General features: G+C 43.6%; 1 protein-coding gene across 3 annotated transcripts in view; it reads right to left on the reverse strand.

Moving 5' to 3' along the window:
- ARHGEF4 (Rho guanine nucleotide exchange factor 4) overlaps window positions 1-17,101 on the reverse strand; it is a 244,430-nt gene that overhangs the window by 23,427 nt on the left and 203,902 nt on the right. For all 3 annotated transcript variants that reach the window (XM_077488366.1, XM_077488364.1, XM_077488367.1), the window contains 4 exons: window positions 8,256-8,435; window positions 6,753-6,944; window positions 4,605-4,784; window positions 1,650-1,882 (listed from right to left, as the gene is read on the reverse strand). In XM_077488366.1, coding sequence (XP_077344492.1) covers window positions 1,650-1,882; window positions 4,605-4,784; window positions 6,753-6,944; window positions 8,256-8,435 — 785 coding nt within the window. The remainder of the gene's footprint in view (window positions 1-1,649; window positions 1,883-4,604; window positions 4,785-6,752; window positions 6,945-8,255; window positions 8,436-17,101) is intronic.

Raw genomic sequence — 17,101 nt, forward strand, 5'->3', positions numbered from 1 at the left:
AATGACAGGACCTCTTAAATATGAGATCTGGGGTCAAAAAGACCTCAGATCTCATATTTAATTAAAATGCAAACAAAATAAAAATAATTGTCGTTTAAAAAAAATTATTTAGAAAAAAAATTGCCCTTTAAGAGCTGTGGGTGGAAGTGACGTTTTGACGTCGCTTCCATCCAGCAATTGTATGGAGATGGGTGGGGGCCATCTTCCCCTCACTCGTCTCCATACCCAGCTACTGACAGGACGCGATCGCCTCCGCCACTGCCAAAAGCTCCGGTAAGTGGCGGAGGGCACCTGATCGCGGCGGGGGGGGGGGGGGCCTCTCCCACCACTGATAAAAGTGATCTCATGGTGAATCCACCGCAGAGACCACTTTTATCTTGTAGCAGACTGCCTCCTGAAGATGAGGATACTGGGGTTATGGCAGCTAGCTGCTGCGACAACAACGATATCCTCCTTCAAACAGCCACCGTATAACAACGGTGGGCGGTCCGTAAGTGGTTAAACCCACACTAAAAAGATTATTTACATTTAATTGCTTTACTTTACATGCATTTACAGTATTATGAAAATATATATAAAACATTAGTTTAAAACCTTATAAAATTAAAGAAATGTATGTAATCTTGACCCTAACCGTAGTAAGAACTTTGTATAACTGGTATCCCTGTAGATGTTGTGATATTGGGGGATGTCTAGCTCAGTGGTAGATACATTTTCAGTGAGTTCACAGCCAACAGGAACTTCAATTTAAGGGCATGGTAGCCCATTTTTATTGAAATTAACAAAAATGAAAGTTCATACATGCATGGGTTGCCCACACAGGGGTTCTTCTCCCACAAATTACAACAAAATTGAAAATGCCAAGCCACCTGGCTCTTAAGGCTCACTCAGCCTTGGGCGCAGTATAAAGCTGTGAAGGCCCACTCCTGGCCTTTAGGAAGGGGCTCTCCTGACACTCCAGGCTTTCACACTCCTCCAAGACTCCTGGTCCCCTCTGGTCCCCAAGACTCTCTCTTCCAGTTGTCTCAGCTATGGTCTCCCCAACTTTCTCAGCTGACCCAACTCTCTCAGTCCACTGACCTGGAACCTCTGCCACATGGAGTGCCGTCTCAATTGCAAAAAAGTACCTTTTTGGAAGCTATGAAAATCCTTTCTAGCAATAAACTGAAAATAAACAACGGTGTATCACTTTATTAAAACGCTAAACTGGTTAACGTATTCATAAAATATACTCTATATTGAAATCAGTTCTTCTTGAAATTGGAATGTGCCTTATTAAGTACAAATTCAGCAATAAGACATGATCTTACTGCTCTGAAAGGAATCCTCTACGGATTTAATATTGAAGGGTGGATGGTAAAATGGAATAAACTTATCTCATCGCTTTTTTTTTCCAATTATCTTAGTTAACAGCAGGGAAGCCAAGTGTGCGTTCACTGACCTAAAGTTTCACAATGTTCCATAGAGGTAAGTACATAGCCTGCCCCCATCACCTTTACTCAAGACTTAACAGTATTTGATGAAATGCAGCAGGCATAGGCATGGGTCAAGTGGGCTGGTTGCCCAAAAGGAATGGGACATTCAATTAAAAAGAAATATGTGTGAACTAGGTGTTAAAAATTGTATAATTTGATTTGCCCTGGACTTACCTGTGCTGGGGGTTGGTATATTTGAGAAGCTCGGCCAGCTGTAAGGGATATTTGCAGATTTTCTGCACTGGTGTCAGTAAGAATCCATCCAGTGATATATCGATCATCTTCTGTACTAAGCGACATGTCTCAAAGAAATAACCATACTTTTTCACTTTACAAAGTTTGGAAAGTTCTGTGCAGGCATTCGGATGGTTGTTGCAATACTCTGAGTAGATCTGAAAATCTGTTTGCTGACATATAAAAAAAAGCATGTATATCAGAAAAATACCACAATGTAACCAATATTTGTAGCAACCACCAGTCAAATATACAGCACATAAGTATCATTTACAATTTATAAGTACACAGAAAAAAAAATAAACATAAAAAGAACATGTAAAAATTAAACCAAGTCTATAAAATGCATATAGAGTTAAAAATATAATGTACAAAAATAGAAAACACTATTTATAGTAATTTTTATATTTTTTTTAAATACATTTTACATTCTAATTCATACATTTATTTATAGATTCTAAACATATATATTTTAAATTTATAGTCAATTTTCAATTCTGAGCCCACTCTAATGCCGCATACACATGATCGCACATTCTGACAACAAAATCCATGGATTTTTTCCGACGGATGTTGGCTCAAACTTGTTCTCCATACACACAGTCGCAGTTGTCGAAAATTCCAAACGTCAAGAACGCGGTGACGTTCGACGAGAAAATTGAAGTTCAATAGCCAGTGCGGCTCTTCTGCTTGATTCCGAGCATGGGTAGAACTTTGCGCTTCGGAATTGTGTACACACGATCGAAAATTCAGACAACGGATTTTGTTGTTGGAAAATTTGAAATCCAGATCTCAAATTTTGTGTCGGAAATTCTGATGAAAAATGTCCAATGGAGCCTACACACGGTCAGAATTTCCGACAACAAGCTCTGATCCGACCGTGTATACGTGGCATTAGACTCTGAATGCGGAATTTGACGATTAGTTGACATCGGTGACTGCGTAGCTGTGGTGCACTGCTTTGTCTAAAAAAATCTGACTCTGTTAAGAAGAAGATGATTGGAAAACAGCTGAAATAAATACAGTATTCGCTGTAACTGATTGCTTAAAGCGGAGCTTCACTCAAAACAGGAAGTTCTGATTTAAAGCCTGTTACACTTTTTTTTTTGGGGGGGGGGGAGTATCTGGTTTTGACAGTCACCCACTTCCACTTTCGCTCAGCTTGCCTAGGCGATCCAAGAAGATGTTCTTCTCCCCCTCCCTCCCCGTAGTTTGGGACACATCACAGGTTCTAGAAGACTGTGTGACCATTCACAATGCATAGTGGGCAGTCGGCTGTGAAGCCGCAAGCCCACAGATAAGATACCGGCGCTGCAAACCGAAGATTAGTGGAAAAAAGGTCTCGAGTGAGGACAGCTCTGGATTCTGGAACAGGTGAGTGTCTGTTTATTAACAGTCATCAGCTACAGGTTTTGTAGTGTCTGACTGTTCATTTTTAGAAATATGACTGGAGCTCCTCTTTTACTATTATACCAGTCAACATCCAATTAAGGTTTCAGTTTATTTTGGAAGGTTAAAGTAGAATTCCAGCCTAAACTTACCTAGCCCTAAAAATGCTCCCTCTCCCCATCCTAACACCTATGATGTTTAACTGATGTAAAAAGAATGTACATACTTGTTTTCAGCCTGCCTCAGTCCAGTCATGTGCAGCGGCTGCAGGGGAGCGGAGGGAACGCCGACAATGGATGAGCCATAGGAGCCTATGGGTGATATCACTGATCCAGGCTTTAGCAGCCGATGTTGATCATTCTTTTCTCTACCCTGCAGGCACCGTTGGCTGACACAGGGGGTTACATGACTGGACCAGGCTGAAAGTAGGCAAGTATATAGTCAGAATAGGTGTTGGGGGGGGGGGGGGGGGAGAGGCCATTTTTAAGGATAGTTAGGTCTAAGATGGAATTCTACTTTAATTTCTTCCTCCTTTACAATAAATGTCATCACCCTTTTGTATATGCCCATTGCAGCTGTAAGCCCCTGTACACACGGTCGGAGATTTCGACAACCAAATCCGTTGGATTTTGTCCGTCGGATCTTGTCCGAAACTGTTGCATACACACGGTTGGACAAAGTTGTCGAAAAATCCGATCTTTCAGAACGTGATGACGTAATTTCGTTACGATGGGATTACATTCAGGCTAGTAGCCAATAGCTTTGATGTAGGAATTTGATCTGAGCATGCGTGGCACTTGGTCCGATCAAAATTCTCTACACATGATCGGAGTATGTCCGATCGAACCAGTTGGTCGGGAAATATTTCCAACAAGTTGGAAAATTGGGTCCGACGGATATTCCGACGGAATCAGTCCGATGCATACCACACGCAGTCGGATTATCCGACAACACGGTTCGATAGGACACATTCCGACAGATTCTCCGACCGTGTGTACAAGGGCTAAGAAGTTGGGATGTGGGAGAGATAGATGTCACAAACTGGAGATGCTAAAGTCCACTGTAGGGATCCGCCTTGAGCAATCACCACCTGCTGGTCATTACTTAGCACTGCAGCTCATGTATCTGCAGCACACATTTGCCCTAATCAGAAAAGCTGTGTGCCTGCCTGCTCAAGCCTTGGATATATATCTGTTTGACTCTGATGGATTGTTAATGCTTTGGACTTTAGGATCAGTTTGTCTGCACCTGACCTAACCATCAGCCTGCTGTCCTGCCACTGCTTGATGACTATCTTTCTGAAGATTTAGACAGCACTAGATCTACCCTGACTATAGCTACCGGAGAAACATTGAATGCACCATACTCCACGACAGTCAACGAGGCACAAACTTCAAAAAAATGAACTAGAAGAAAAATACAATGGCAAAGTTCTGCCCTGGCTTGTATCCATAATATAATTGCTAGGAGACGGTTAGTTACGGTAAACATTACTCCAGAACTTACATACTGCAGAAAGCAGGAACCAATCTCACTCAGATGTGGAGCTTCCTTATTAATACGTTTTTCCAGGGTCTTCAGAAATTTCTTCTGGAACTTGTAGATGTCTTCAATGTTTCCAAAAATAGTCCATAGCTGCTCCTCCGTGAACATGTCCGCTCTTTTACGACACTGCTTGATGTAACCCTTTACAAATAGGAAAGCAATTATTCAATGAATAATGGTACATTTGACAGTACAGGCAGTCCACGAGTTACATCCATCCGACTTACATATGACTCATACTTACAAATGGAGACGACAGGAAGTGAGAGGAAATCTACCCTTAGGAAGGGAAATTCACTCCTGTAAGAGTTATCATGGGAAAAAGAGGTCTCCACTGAAGCTTCATCACCAATCCTTGTTTCCACAACAACCAAAAATTGTCAAAATCCAATTGTCACAGGGACAGAAAGTGAGGTGAAATCTTCTGACCAGGATCACAGATAGCAAAACAAACCTTACAGGGGTGTGCTATCTAGCCAGAGGAGTTACACGTGTAGCACCCTTGTGTGTGCTAGAAGTGAGAGTATGAAAATTATTTTTTAGCTCAGGGCAAAGCCTGAGCTATGGAATCTGGGTCAGCGTTTACTAAGGTTCAGGGCTAGGAGACTAATCCTGGCAGCTCTCTGGTGCCTGCTCCAGTTCTAGAAGGTTGGAGAATCTTGTAGAATTAGAGGGAGGATGTTAGGAGGAGCTGCCTTGAATATTTATGGATCCTCAGCCAATCATCAGAGGTAGGCTGGCAGGGGGCTGAGACCACTCCATAAATAGACATGGGCCATGCCAGCAGGGGCAGTTGGGTGGAATATGGAGATACAGTGTTGAGGAAGCTATTGGTGGCCCCTAGTCTGGGGGGGGGGAGGGGTGTGTGCCCTGCCTTGCGCCAGGGCTTGGGTGCTGGAAGGATCTTGCACTAAAACACACAGGGGGAGTCTTTCCTAGAGGCACGGGAGCAAGAGAGAGGACAGAATAAGTAGTCAACACTATGGGGAATAAAAAAGGGGGTAGGTTGCCACGTGTATTCGATTCCCCTTACAGACAGCGGTGTGCTTAAGTCTTAAGCCCTGGAGATCTTGCGAGAGTCAGCTAGGTGGACTGGTGTGGAGAGGCAGGTTGGCGGTGCCTGAAGAGGTGGTGCTGGGATCAGTGGCCACAGAGAGTTTTAAGCTGTTTCACAACAACTGTGCTACAGAAAAATGGGCTATGAATTCCTGCCTGTATTTGGGCCATTGCTGATCTGACTGGGAGCCTGTCAGATAAATCCGAGTGACTCGGCTGGAGCAAACAAGTGAATGTGCTGGAGGAGAGTGAAGGAGACTGTGTATAGGTGTATATAGGAAGATGTCCCTGAAGTTTTGCCGAAGTCAGGTGGGCATCCTTTAACCTTCCATCCCTATCCAAGTTATTCACCCTTTAATAAAAAAAAAAAAAAAGTCCCAGACTCTGACTCTGGGTGCTTGTGAAGATTCTGTGTGCCTGGCTGTGCAGGAGTGGGGGATCCAAGTTCATCAGCAGTCCCTACGGGGGTGTGCTACGCACTGTTCCAACTTACATACAAATTCAACAAACCTACAGAACCTATCTTCTTTGTAACCCAGGGGCTGTGACCATGTCCATCTTTTTTATGTGTGTACGGTATTTCTTATTTCACAAGGTTGCAGATTTTCACCACATGGCCTGCTCATGACTGCTGCAGCTACATTTTGCTTTGTGCATTTGAATAGAGAACAAGGCCTTATCTTTTAGTATATTTGTATGATACGGTTTCATGTTTACTGTTAAGGCCTGTATGGAGGGGCAGGCTGACATTGGAGGGGCAAGCTGACATTGGCTGGATTTTAGTAATACTTTATTTATCGTTTAAGAACAATGATCAATGTAGCATTCCAATGTAATGTTACTCTAGTACTAATTATTAATAAGTAATCACTGTGGCAATATTTGCAATTATCATTCTAGCATTGATGCCATGTTTTGCCAATGGCATTAGGGCCCTTTAACAAATGATATATCTTCAAGCATGGCATGAAAACAGAATGAACAGCAATAGCCTCCTATGTATTATCTCAGTACAGGTTTCCGTTAAACAGTGAATTAGGGGTAATAATTTACCTCACAGATGTCCTTTAGGTGCTTGATGTAGTCCTTCTCGGTGTTCAAGATCTCATTTATCACATTGGTTCTCATTTGGTCCTTGTTTGTTGGGCCAAAACCGTGTCGCCTCAAGACATTCCTGGAATCCTGTTGTTTGTCTCCGGGCTTGCTGGAATATTCATCGACTGGATCATCCTGGTTCACGCGGAGCTGTGTACCAAAAAGGCATTATTTTATAACTCAGAGGCAGCACTGGGTCATTCTCTTAATGCTGGGTATGCAGAACTGAAATAAAACTAAGCTATGCAAACTGTGGTCACTAGATGGCACTGTATGTTATAGGATGTATTGTACAGTAAAACAGTCTGTTCACTGAAATACACAAGTCACTTTTCTTATACTGTACTTACTTGTATGCAAATAATATGTTAAAGGACACCTGCCAATCTAACAGACATTTTTAGTGTACAATTGTACAGTAATAATATGTAACAAATTCTGGATCATTATAATGTTTCAAAATACTTAGGAGATAAAAATCCACAGATGAGACTATATACAAGTGGACCTGGATCCCTAATGGAAAGATATACAATGTATGACAAATTTCATTATAGAGGGGAGGAAAAGACCTCTCTACAGGCATGACACATATTTTCATGTATGATAGCATACGTGTTTGAGTAATTAAACTTGGCCAGTAGTAACATCTAATATTGTTGTTACAGTAATTTAAATATATATACAGGTATATATATATATATATATATATATATATATATATATATATATATTTTTTTTTTTTTTTTTTTTTTTAAATAGGACGTTAACTCCTATTCAGACGATACACATGTATAGCACATGGTTGTCTCATTTTAGAGGTGAGGAGATGGCTCTTCTACAGGCATGAGAAATGTTCGATAGCATACATCAGTGGTTCTCAACCTGGATTCCTCCAGAGGTTGCTAGGGGTTCCTTCAGCATTGGGCAATTTCTGCCTCTCAGATAAGTTCCCACTGACAACATTGATCTTTTTAGCTATCTGTAAGGAGGTAATTCTTCCCAGTGACCACAAGTATAAGGACCATTCTTCCCACTGACCATCACACTAATGTATCATGAGTTGTAGAACTATTTCAAGGGTTACTCTGTGTTGAAAAGGTTGAGAAAGGCTGGCATACATGTTTAAGTAATTAAATTTGGCTGGTACCAATATGAAATATTGTTGTTAATACAGCAGTTGATATATATATATTATATATATATATATATATATATATATATATATATATATATATATATATATATATAATTTATTTATTTATTTATTTATTTTTTGTTTGTTAAGGTGGGCCCTGACTCCTAAAAAGATGTATCATGTATGACACATGGATGTTTCATTATAGAGGTGAGGAGATGGTCCTTCTACAGGCATTATTGATCTTTTTCTATTAATAACATACTAATAGTTTCACACAGTGATCATTCCATATCATGACATTGATCAGATTCAATACTCACTCTGACAAAGCTTGCAGGGAACCATCCTTCACTGTCTAGGATCCTCCCCCACCACCACTCCTTGTTTGTGGCATCCATCACTTCAATGACACTTCCAGCTTTGAAGCCAAGCTCCTGGTCATCCATAGTAACATGATCCCACAGAGCTTCTGCATACACCACGCTGCCATCACTGATCAGCTGTGAGGAAATATTATTATACAGTTTTTATATAGCACCAACAGTTTGCACAGCACTTTACGTAATGAAATACACATTTTACGTAGTTTTCAGTATTCTTCACATATATTAGTTATGACACTTTTTGCCATTGCATATGCTCTTCCTTAAAGCATAACTCCGGGATTTAAAAAAAAATCCCCCATTAGTTCACCCCCCACACAAAACACTAAACAGTGATTACATTTATGAAATTTCTTACAGTTTAAGAGATATGACTGATTCAATTTCCAGAAGTCAGCTCTGTGATTCAAAAAACATATCATCTTTTCTGACTGGGAGGATCTCTTAGAACAGGGATTGCATCAAATCCTCTCTCCTCTCTTTACACTTTAATCAGACTACATTTCCCATGAATCCTTGGGATGGGAGTGAATTTGGGAGGTACACTAAGCTTGTACATGTGAACTCACCCACTTCAACATAAATCACACCCCTCACTCTGTAGCCAGCAAGCCATACATAACACACGGTATAATAGGTTACAGCCCCTTATTATTATTATTATACAGTGTAGCGCCGGCTCCTGAGGGGCATGCGCTATATGTTTTTGAAAATTAATATTGCTGAAACCACAGTTGGGTTTCAAGGCTAATTTTGCAAAATTATGGTTTCAGTGCCAGTGTGGCTGGATTGCACTGAGTTCTCCTTGGCCGCAGGTGTCGCTGTCACCGCTGGCAAGTGGTAGAACGCAGCTTAGCTGGGTGTATTGAGTGCCACGTTTTCTCAGAACCAGCCCAGTGGGAGTGTTCTCCTGCTGTGCACTCTGGGAGGTGGTATTTAAGGTACTGACTTCATGTGCTTCAGGGTTCCGGTCCAGAAGATATTTTCTGTTTGGTCCTGGTCCTCCTGACCAGCCCCCCTGGCCCTCCTGGCCTGGGGTGCGGATCCATGCAATTTCAAGTCTCAGGGCTGGATAGCCCGAGGCGAAGTAACTACAGGGACAGGCCTGAATGGATATCGAGGCCTGAGGAATCAAAGGTGGTCCGGTGCCGTCTCATCTAAGGAGAGACCCAGCAACTGGAGAAGCATCCAGGGGAGGACTCTTCGGGAGAAGGCCAGGCACAATGCTGGTTTCTCTGAAGGAGACTGGAGGCTCAGTTGAAGGACATTTCATGGATCTACACTCATACGGTATCGCCGGACAGGCTGAGAGACACTGGTACCGTATGATAGTTCTTTAAATTTGTCTATGTCCCCTGGTTACAGAGACTTTTGTGTCAGACTTTTCTCAAGTATTTCACATTCAAGTCTGTGGCAGAGACATTGCTTTACTTGACACCCTACCGGCTGTTAGGCCTAGTGAGAGGAGGTCTATCCGGAGGTTGTGAGACTCCAACTGTGAAACGTTTATTCTCTGGATTTCTTCTATAAGGGACTTTCTGTTTTTGCAGTCCAAAAGTACCTGAACTTCCTCCTAACCCTCTACCTTAAACTGAGAGATCTTGTTTCTATTTCAAATAAATAAACCAAAAGAAGATCCAGTGTCAGTTTCTGCATTTCTTTGGGCCATTTACCACGGGAAACCCTAGACAGAGACGAGGTCAAGAAGGTAACGGTAAGCCCAATAAAACCAGCAGCTCCTTCGGGGGTCAGCGCTACAATAGGATTTATAAAGTGCCGACAGTTTACGCTGTGCTTTACAACATTAGGGCAGATAGTACAATTACAATAAAATTAGATCAGAGAGCCCTGGTCATTAGAGCTTACAATCTAGGAAAGCATGTCTGTTCTCTCCCCTCCAGCCACAACAGGAGATAATCATATTGCCCTTACTTACTTTATGTAATCATTACTGAACTGTAGACACATCCCATAATTATATATTATACACACTACTCTGCTGTAATTCAGTATTATAAATATTGCTCCTGCTGCAGCTTTGAGATCATTCTAACAGCAATCAGTGCCCCCCAGTGCAGCTCATCAGTGCCCCCCAGTGCAGCTCATCAGTGCCCCCCAATACAGCTTATCAGTTCCCCCCAGTGCAGCTCATCAGTGCCCGTCCCCCAATACAGCTCAACAGTGGCCCCTACTGCAGCTCATTAGTGGCCCCCAGTGCAGCTCATCAGTGGCCCCCAGTGCAGCTCATCAGTGGCCCCTACTGCAGCTCATTAGTGGCCCCCAGTGCAGCTCATCAGTGCCCCCCAGTGCAGCTCATCAGTGCCCGCCCCCCAATACAGCTCATCAGTGGCCCCTACTCAAGCTCATTAGTGGCCCCCAGTGCAGCTCATCAGTGTCCCCCAATGCAGCTCATCAGTGGCCCCTACTACAGCTCATTAGTGGCCCCCAGTGCAGCTCATCAGTGCCCCCCAGTGCAGCTCTTCAGTGCCCCCCAGTGCAGCTCTTCAGTGCCCCCCACTGCAGCTCATCAGTGGCCCCCAGTGCAGCTCATCAGTGCCCCCCCACTGCAGCTCATCAGTAGTCCTCAGTACAGCTCATCAGAGCCCCCCACTGCAGCTCATCAGTAGTCCTCAGTACAGCTCATCAGAGCCCCCCCACTGCAGCTCATCAGTGGCCCCCAGTGCAGCTCATCAGTGTCCTCCAGTGCAGGAGTGGAGGGGTGGAGACTGTCAGGGAGCAGAGGAGAAGGAAGGAGGAGAGAGGAGGAGGAAACCTCTTCCATGGACGGCACTGACCGGGGGCTCTGAGACCCTTCCGCCCACTACAGGAAATATAAATCCTTGCTCGCTGTGGATTGAAGTACAAGGGGACGTGCCTGAACTGCTGGCTGAGCTGAGGAGACGGATAGAAGCCAGCGGTCTTACAAACAGTTTTTCAGCAGGCTATTGCAGAGGAACTACAGAGCTCAGAAGAACATGGATGGCAAACTTGGTGAAGGTAGGAGATCAGCAACAAGGACATGGAAAAAAGTTTTTGCCCAAAGTTCTGCTTTAAATAACTAGTTTGTCAGTCGCTATACTAACCTGAAACATTATTAAAGTGGTTGTAAACCCACTTTGAAAAAAAAAACAAAAAAACCGAACACCTGCAAGACAAAGGCATAATGAGCTAGTAAGCATAGCATACAAGCTCATTATGTAATACTCACCTGAGATTGAAGCCCTCGCTGCAATTCCCATACAGAGCACTGGCCGGCGACATCACTCCCGGGAGTTACTTCTGGATATCGCGGCTCTGGCGCTGTATTGGCCGGAGCCACGATGACGTCACTCCCGCGCACGTGCACGGGAGCCGCTGGTAATGGCACGCTCACTGAAGCAATGGCACAACAGTGCCATTGCTTCAGTTTGCTGACAATGACATTGGCACATGCAGAGGACAGGGGATATCTCCTAAACCATGTAGGTTTAGGAGATATCCGGGGTATCTACAGGTAAACCTTATTATAGGCTTACCTGTAGCAAAAAGTGGTCTGTAAGGGTTTACAACCACTTTAAAGTCAAAGTGCAGTCAGATATAATCAACACCATTTTATCCAGTTATACATTTTTATATATAACTAACATAAGTACCACATAGAAGGCTAATTAACAATCGGAGCCATTCAGGGCTGCCCTCTGTGTTCATGCTTACGGGGTGAGGAGAGTAGAGGGATGACCTTATTGGTATCCCGCTGCTCCTTTATTTTTTAATCACAGACTGGGGTGAGTCCTCAACAAGGTTACAATGTGCTATGTAGTAAGTAGCAAGGTCAAGGTACCACCAGATGTGCAGTCTTCTGGTTTTACAAGACTTGATAAACAATCATAACACCTTTGGCATTCAACGCAATTTTCAGATATTTATTTGAACTGTGTATTTAACAGTTTTCCTGGAGTTTGGGTTTCAGTATATCATGATAAACCCCACACACTAAATGCTGACTGTACTGTAATGTCTGTATAATTAGTATGTTGTGTCGAGGAAGTAGAAGTAGAAGGGGCCAATTGTTCAGCTACAGTGTATTGAGTTTTGCCTAATGATCAACTATGTGCTGTGCTAGCACTAAAGCATTCAAAACTGTGCAAAGCTCTGAGACTCAAGGGGCTTCCAGAAAAATGGAAATACCTGCTCTGATTGAGACAACACAACCTCACATGCACACTACCTTAAAGTGGTTGTAAACCCTCACATATACCCATTGAAGGGATACACAGAGATGATTTAAATCCTAATACATACGTTGTACCAGTTTATCTGCAGTCTTCTTTTCTCTACATCCGTTCAAAGTGCAGAATTTATAAAGCTTGTCTGAGAGTATAGAAAAAAGGTGGCAGAGAGCTGAAGTTACACTCTGAGAGCTCAGTGAGGAGAGCTCTGAGAGCTGATTGGAGGCTCACAGGAACATCTGCTGGAGGTCGCTCCCTGTCACCTTTTTTCTCTTGGTGTCAAGAAAACTTGTCAAAAGGGACTCAAGCTAATAACAGAGGAACAAAGCAGCAGACAGAAATGACACTTAGCCCCCGTTCACAATGGTGCGGCTTTGAAATCGTGCTACTTCAGTGCAATTTCAAAGCCGCACATCAGTGCGATTTGCACTGCCGATTTAATTGCAGCTTGTGACTTCATTTGACAAACGTCTATGCAAGTCGCAATGAAAGCGGTAAAAAGTAGAGCAGGAAGCTATTTCATAATCACTGTGACATTAGTCATGGCGATAGGAACCCAGATAGCAAGCAATTGTGCCGCGAGTTTAAAAACAACTTGCTAAGCTATTGCTAGACTTTCAAGACTTCACAATTTTGTTGTACAATTGCAGCAAGTCCGCATTGCATGACTCCAGATCAACTTTCTTTGCAACCTTTCTGCAAGTCTGCTGTAAGTTGTGGTTCAGTTATGTTGTGTAATAGTCATCCCACCACAGGGGTCACTGTGGCTGAATTTTCATGATATATACTTGCAGAGCTCTTGCTGTAGACCCACCACTGCAACTTTGCTCTTGCTAGAGACTTGCTAGAGACTTGCCACACAAATTTGCTACAAATTGGAAAAGTGTCAACTAGAACCTGTGCTTCAAGTGCTCTGTAAGTGCAGAACTTATCCGTGAAAATGTGAAGCAAGTTCACAAGACTTACAATTCAACACTGCCACAAATTTGTGGCAATTTATCCTTGCAATCTGGGAACTGTTCCATTGTTGGCAAAGGGGTGCAACTTGCCATGCGAATTTGGAACTGTCAAATCACATCACAAGTCGCACCGTTGTGAACGGACGCTTAGTGCTCTGGACTGAGAGAGGGATATGCTTTGTTCATATTTCATGGTTGAGGTTTACAACCACTTTAAAGTAGTTATGTTAACCCCAACAATGAAAGTCTCTTATTTGCTTTTTGTGTCTATCAAAGATGACTAAAAAAGAAGGAGATAGAAATGAAGACCATCAAAAGATACAATTTAAAAGCAGCTTTTGTTGCATTATTCACTTTTCTGCTTTTTTTGTTGCCAAGATGTCCTCAGTTTGATGAACAGCATCATTCAACCCGCTCGTCTGAGCCCGGGTCATCCTGGATCTGCCCCAGCCTGTGACTGGACAGTGAAAGGAGAAGCTGCACAGTAAGGAGTATCTGTCACTCTGCTTTCTCCTTCAATTAGCATGCGTCATGTCAACATGTGAACTGACTGGCTCCTTGTGCTGCTTCTTCTCTCAAACTCCAGCTCTGCTGTAATACAAGGTCCAATTCAGGTTCTTACACTGCTTGCATTGAAAAACAAACACATTATAGGATGTATTAATTATTACAGAACTGCAATATTTGTGTGTATTATATCTGCTTAAGCCCAGGTTTATAATGACAGCGGGAATGAAATCGTGCGAATTTAGCTGAACTCGCAAAATTTCATTTCCGCATGCCAGTCTTGACTTCGGGGGGCGATTTCAGAGACATCTGTACAGGTTTCTGCACAGATATCTATACAAATCGCACCCCGAAGTCGCCAAAAGTAGTACAGATATTACTTATGGAAATCAGTGCGGCGTCGCACCAATTTGAACGGTGCCATTGCCGGCAATAGCCGCCGATTTGGCATGCGATTTGACATGTCAAATCACATGCCAAATAGCTTCAATATGAACCAGGGCTTAAGTCCAGATTTAAGTGTACCATCAAAAACACTTTGTTATATCTGGTAAATAGGTAAAAAATGCTGTTAGAAATTTTTACTCTGCCTGTGTTATTTCAAGAAGTCTTTTATTATGGGCTGCAAAAGGAATTATCCTATGTTTTGGAGCTGAGAAGGGGAGGAGGGATTTTTTTTAATTTAGCAAAAGGCATCTGGGCAGAGCTGACACCATTGGACAGGTATCAACATGATTTCTAAAATGGATCTATTCAGGTTAGGTGGTAGGTAAGGCAACACATATGTGAATTTTAAAATCATAATGTCTATCATTTTCATGTACTTATTCCATCTGAAGTACCTGGCTGATACTGCCACTCACCTTTCTTGCTTGTTTTAAACTGACCACACAAGCTGATTGGTGCAGTTTGTATTCTTTGGCTGGCCAGTCCGAGGTACAGGACACTGTACAGACACACGGTATACCTGTATTGGGTAGTTTGTTCAGTCACCACACCCCCTCCCAATCACAGACTGCCTCTTGAACACACCCCCCTGCTTAAGCACAGCCCGCATCTTGCCTCAGGATGAACAGACAATGGAATACAGGGACACGGTGTGTCCTTACCGTGTTTTATATCCCCATCCCCTATTATCAAGAAGAAGAGATGCATGGTCACATAACCAAACTTTTTAACTTTGTAAAAAAAGGTAAGAAAGATCGTTGCTGAAACAAACCAAAAGCAGTTATGGTGGCTTTGTTGTTATAACTGCATTAGACAGGGTCGATAACACTGTATACAGCATATGTACCTACTTTAACAACTTCAGCCCCGGAAGGTTTTACCCCCTTCTTGACCAAGCCATTTTTTGCGATACGGCACTGCATTACTTTAACTGACAATTACGTGGTTGTGCGACACCATATCCAAATATAATTGATGTCCCTTTTTCCCACAAATAGAGTTTTCTTTTGGTGATATTTGATCACCTCTGCTCTTTTTATTTTTTGCGCTATAAACAAAAAAAAAAGCAACAATTTTGAAAAAAAATAAACATTTTTAGTTTCTGCTATAAAACATATCCAATTAAAAATTTAAACATTTGAATTTCTTCAGCAATTTTTTACATATTTTTGGTAAAAAATATCCCAATAAGTGTATATTGATTGGTTTGCGCAAAAGTTAGTGTCTACAAACTATGGGATATTTTTATGGAATTTTTATTTATTTATTTTTTTACTAGTTTTGCCGGTAAACAGTGATTTTTAGCGGGATTGCCACATTGCGATGGACAGATCGAGCACCTAAGTGTCACTTTTTGGGGGACCAGTGACATTAATACAGTGATCAGTGCTAAAAATATGCACTGTTATGCCGCGTACACACGTAGCCGACTATCCGGCGGACTTTCCGAACGGGCTACTTGCCCACACACGGCAGTTTTTCAGCAGACTAATACGGCGTACTAAGTCTGCCGGACTATCCGCCGTACTTTTGAAATGAACAGACTCTCCCACACATGCGGAGGAAAGTCCGCTCATTTTGAGCGCGTCTCCAGGTAGACGGGCCAGCGAAGGAGGTGTCGCTGGCCCCATCACCTGGTATGGACTTAAAGGGGAACCCCAACGCCGAAAAAAAATCGGCGTGGGGGTCCCCCTCAGGTCCACATCAGACCCTTGTCCGAGCACGCTACCCGGCCGGCCAGGAAAGGGGGGGGGCGAGCGAGCGCCCCCCCCTCCTGAGCCGTACCAGGCCGCGTGCCCTCAACATGGAGGGGTGCCTTGGGGAAGGGGGGGCCTTGCGGACCCCCCACCCCAAAGCACCTTGTCCCCATGTTGATGAGGACAAGGGCCTCTTCCCGACAACCCTGGCCGTTGGTTGTCGGGGTCTGTGGGCGGGGGGCTTATCGGAATCCGGGAGCCCCCTTTAATAAGGGGGCCCCTGGATACCGGCCCCCCACCCTATGTGAATGAGTATGGGGTACAATTTACCCCTACCCATTCACCTGTAAAAAAAAGTTAAAAAAAACACAACACACAAGGGTTAAAATAGTTTATTGCACAGCTCCGGGGGTCTTCCGTCTTCGGGGGTCTTCTCGCCGGACTCCTCTGCTATCTCCTGCTAGTTCTTTTGCTAGCGGAGGAGCCCAGCTTTCTTCTTCGCCGCTGCCCTCTTCTTCCGACTTCGGGGGTCTTGTCCCCCTCCTCGGTTCTTCTTGCCGGGCCACCGCGCCTTCTTCTAGCTCTTTTACAGGCGGTGGCCCGGTCTTCTGTCGCCGCTTTCATCGTCTTCTGTTCTTCTCTTCAGATGTTGCCTCGTCGCATCCTCCACTCACAATGGCACGGACGCAATGCGCGGCGACTTATATAGGGACATCACCGGATGATGTCCTCGCCTATTATGATGGCACAGTCCCAGAGGATGCGACATCATAATAGGCGGGGACATCATCCGGTGATGTCCCTATATAAGTCGCCGCACGTCGCGTCCGTGCCATTGTGAGCGGAGGATGCGACGAGGCAACATCTGAAGAGAAGAACAGAAGATGATGAAAGCGGCGACAGCGGCGACAGAACACCGCCTGTAAAAGAGCTAGAAGAAGGCGCGGTGGCCCGGCAAGAAGAAG

This window comes from Lithobates pipiens, unplaced genomic scaffold (genome assembly GCF_037356315.1).
Source record: "Lithobates pipiens isolate NorthernLeopardFrog02 unplaced genomic scaffold, aLitPip1_a1.2 Scaffold_18, whole genome shotgun sequence".
Taxonomy (NCBI): domain Eukaryota; kingdom Metazoa; phylum Chordata; class Amphibia; order Anura; family Ranidae; genus Lithobates; species Lithobates pipiens.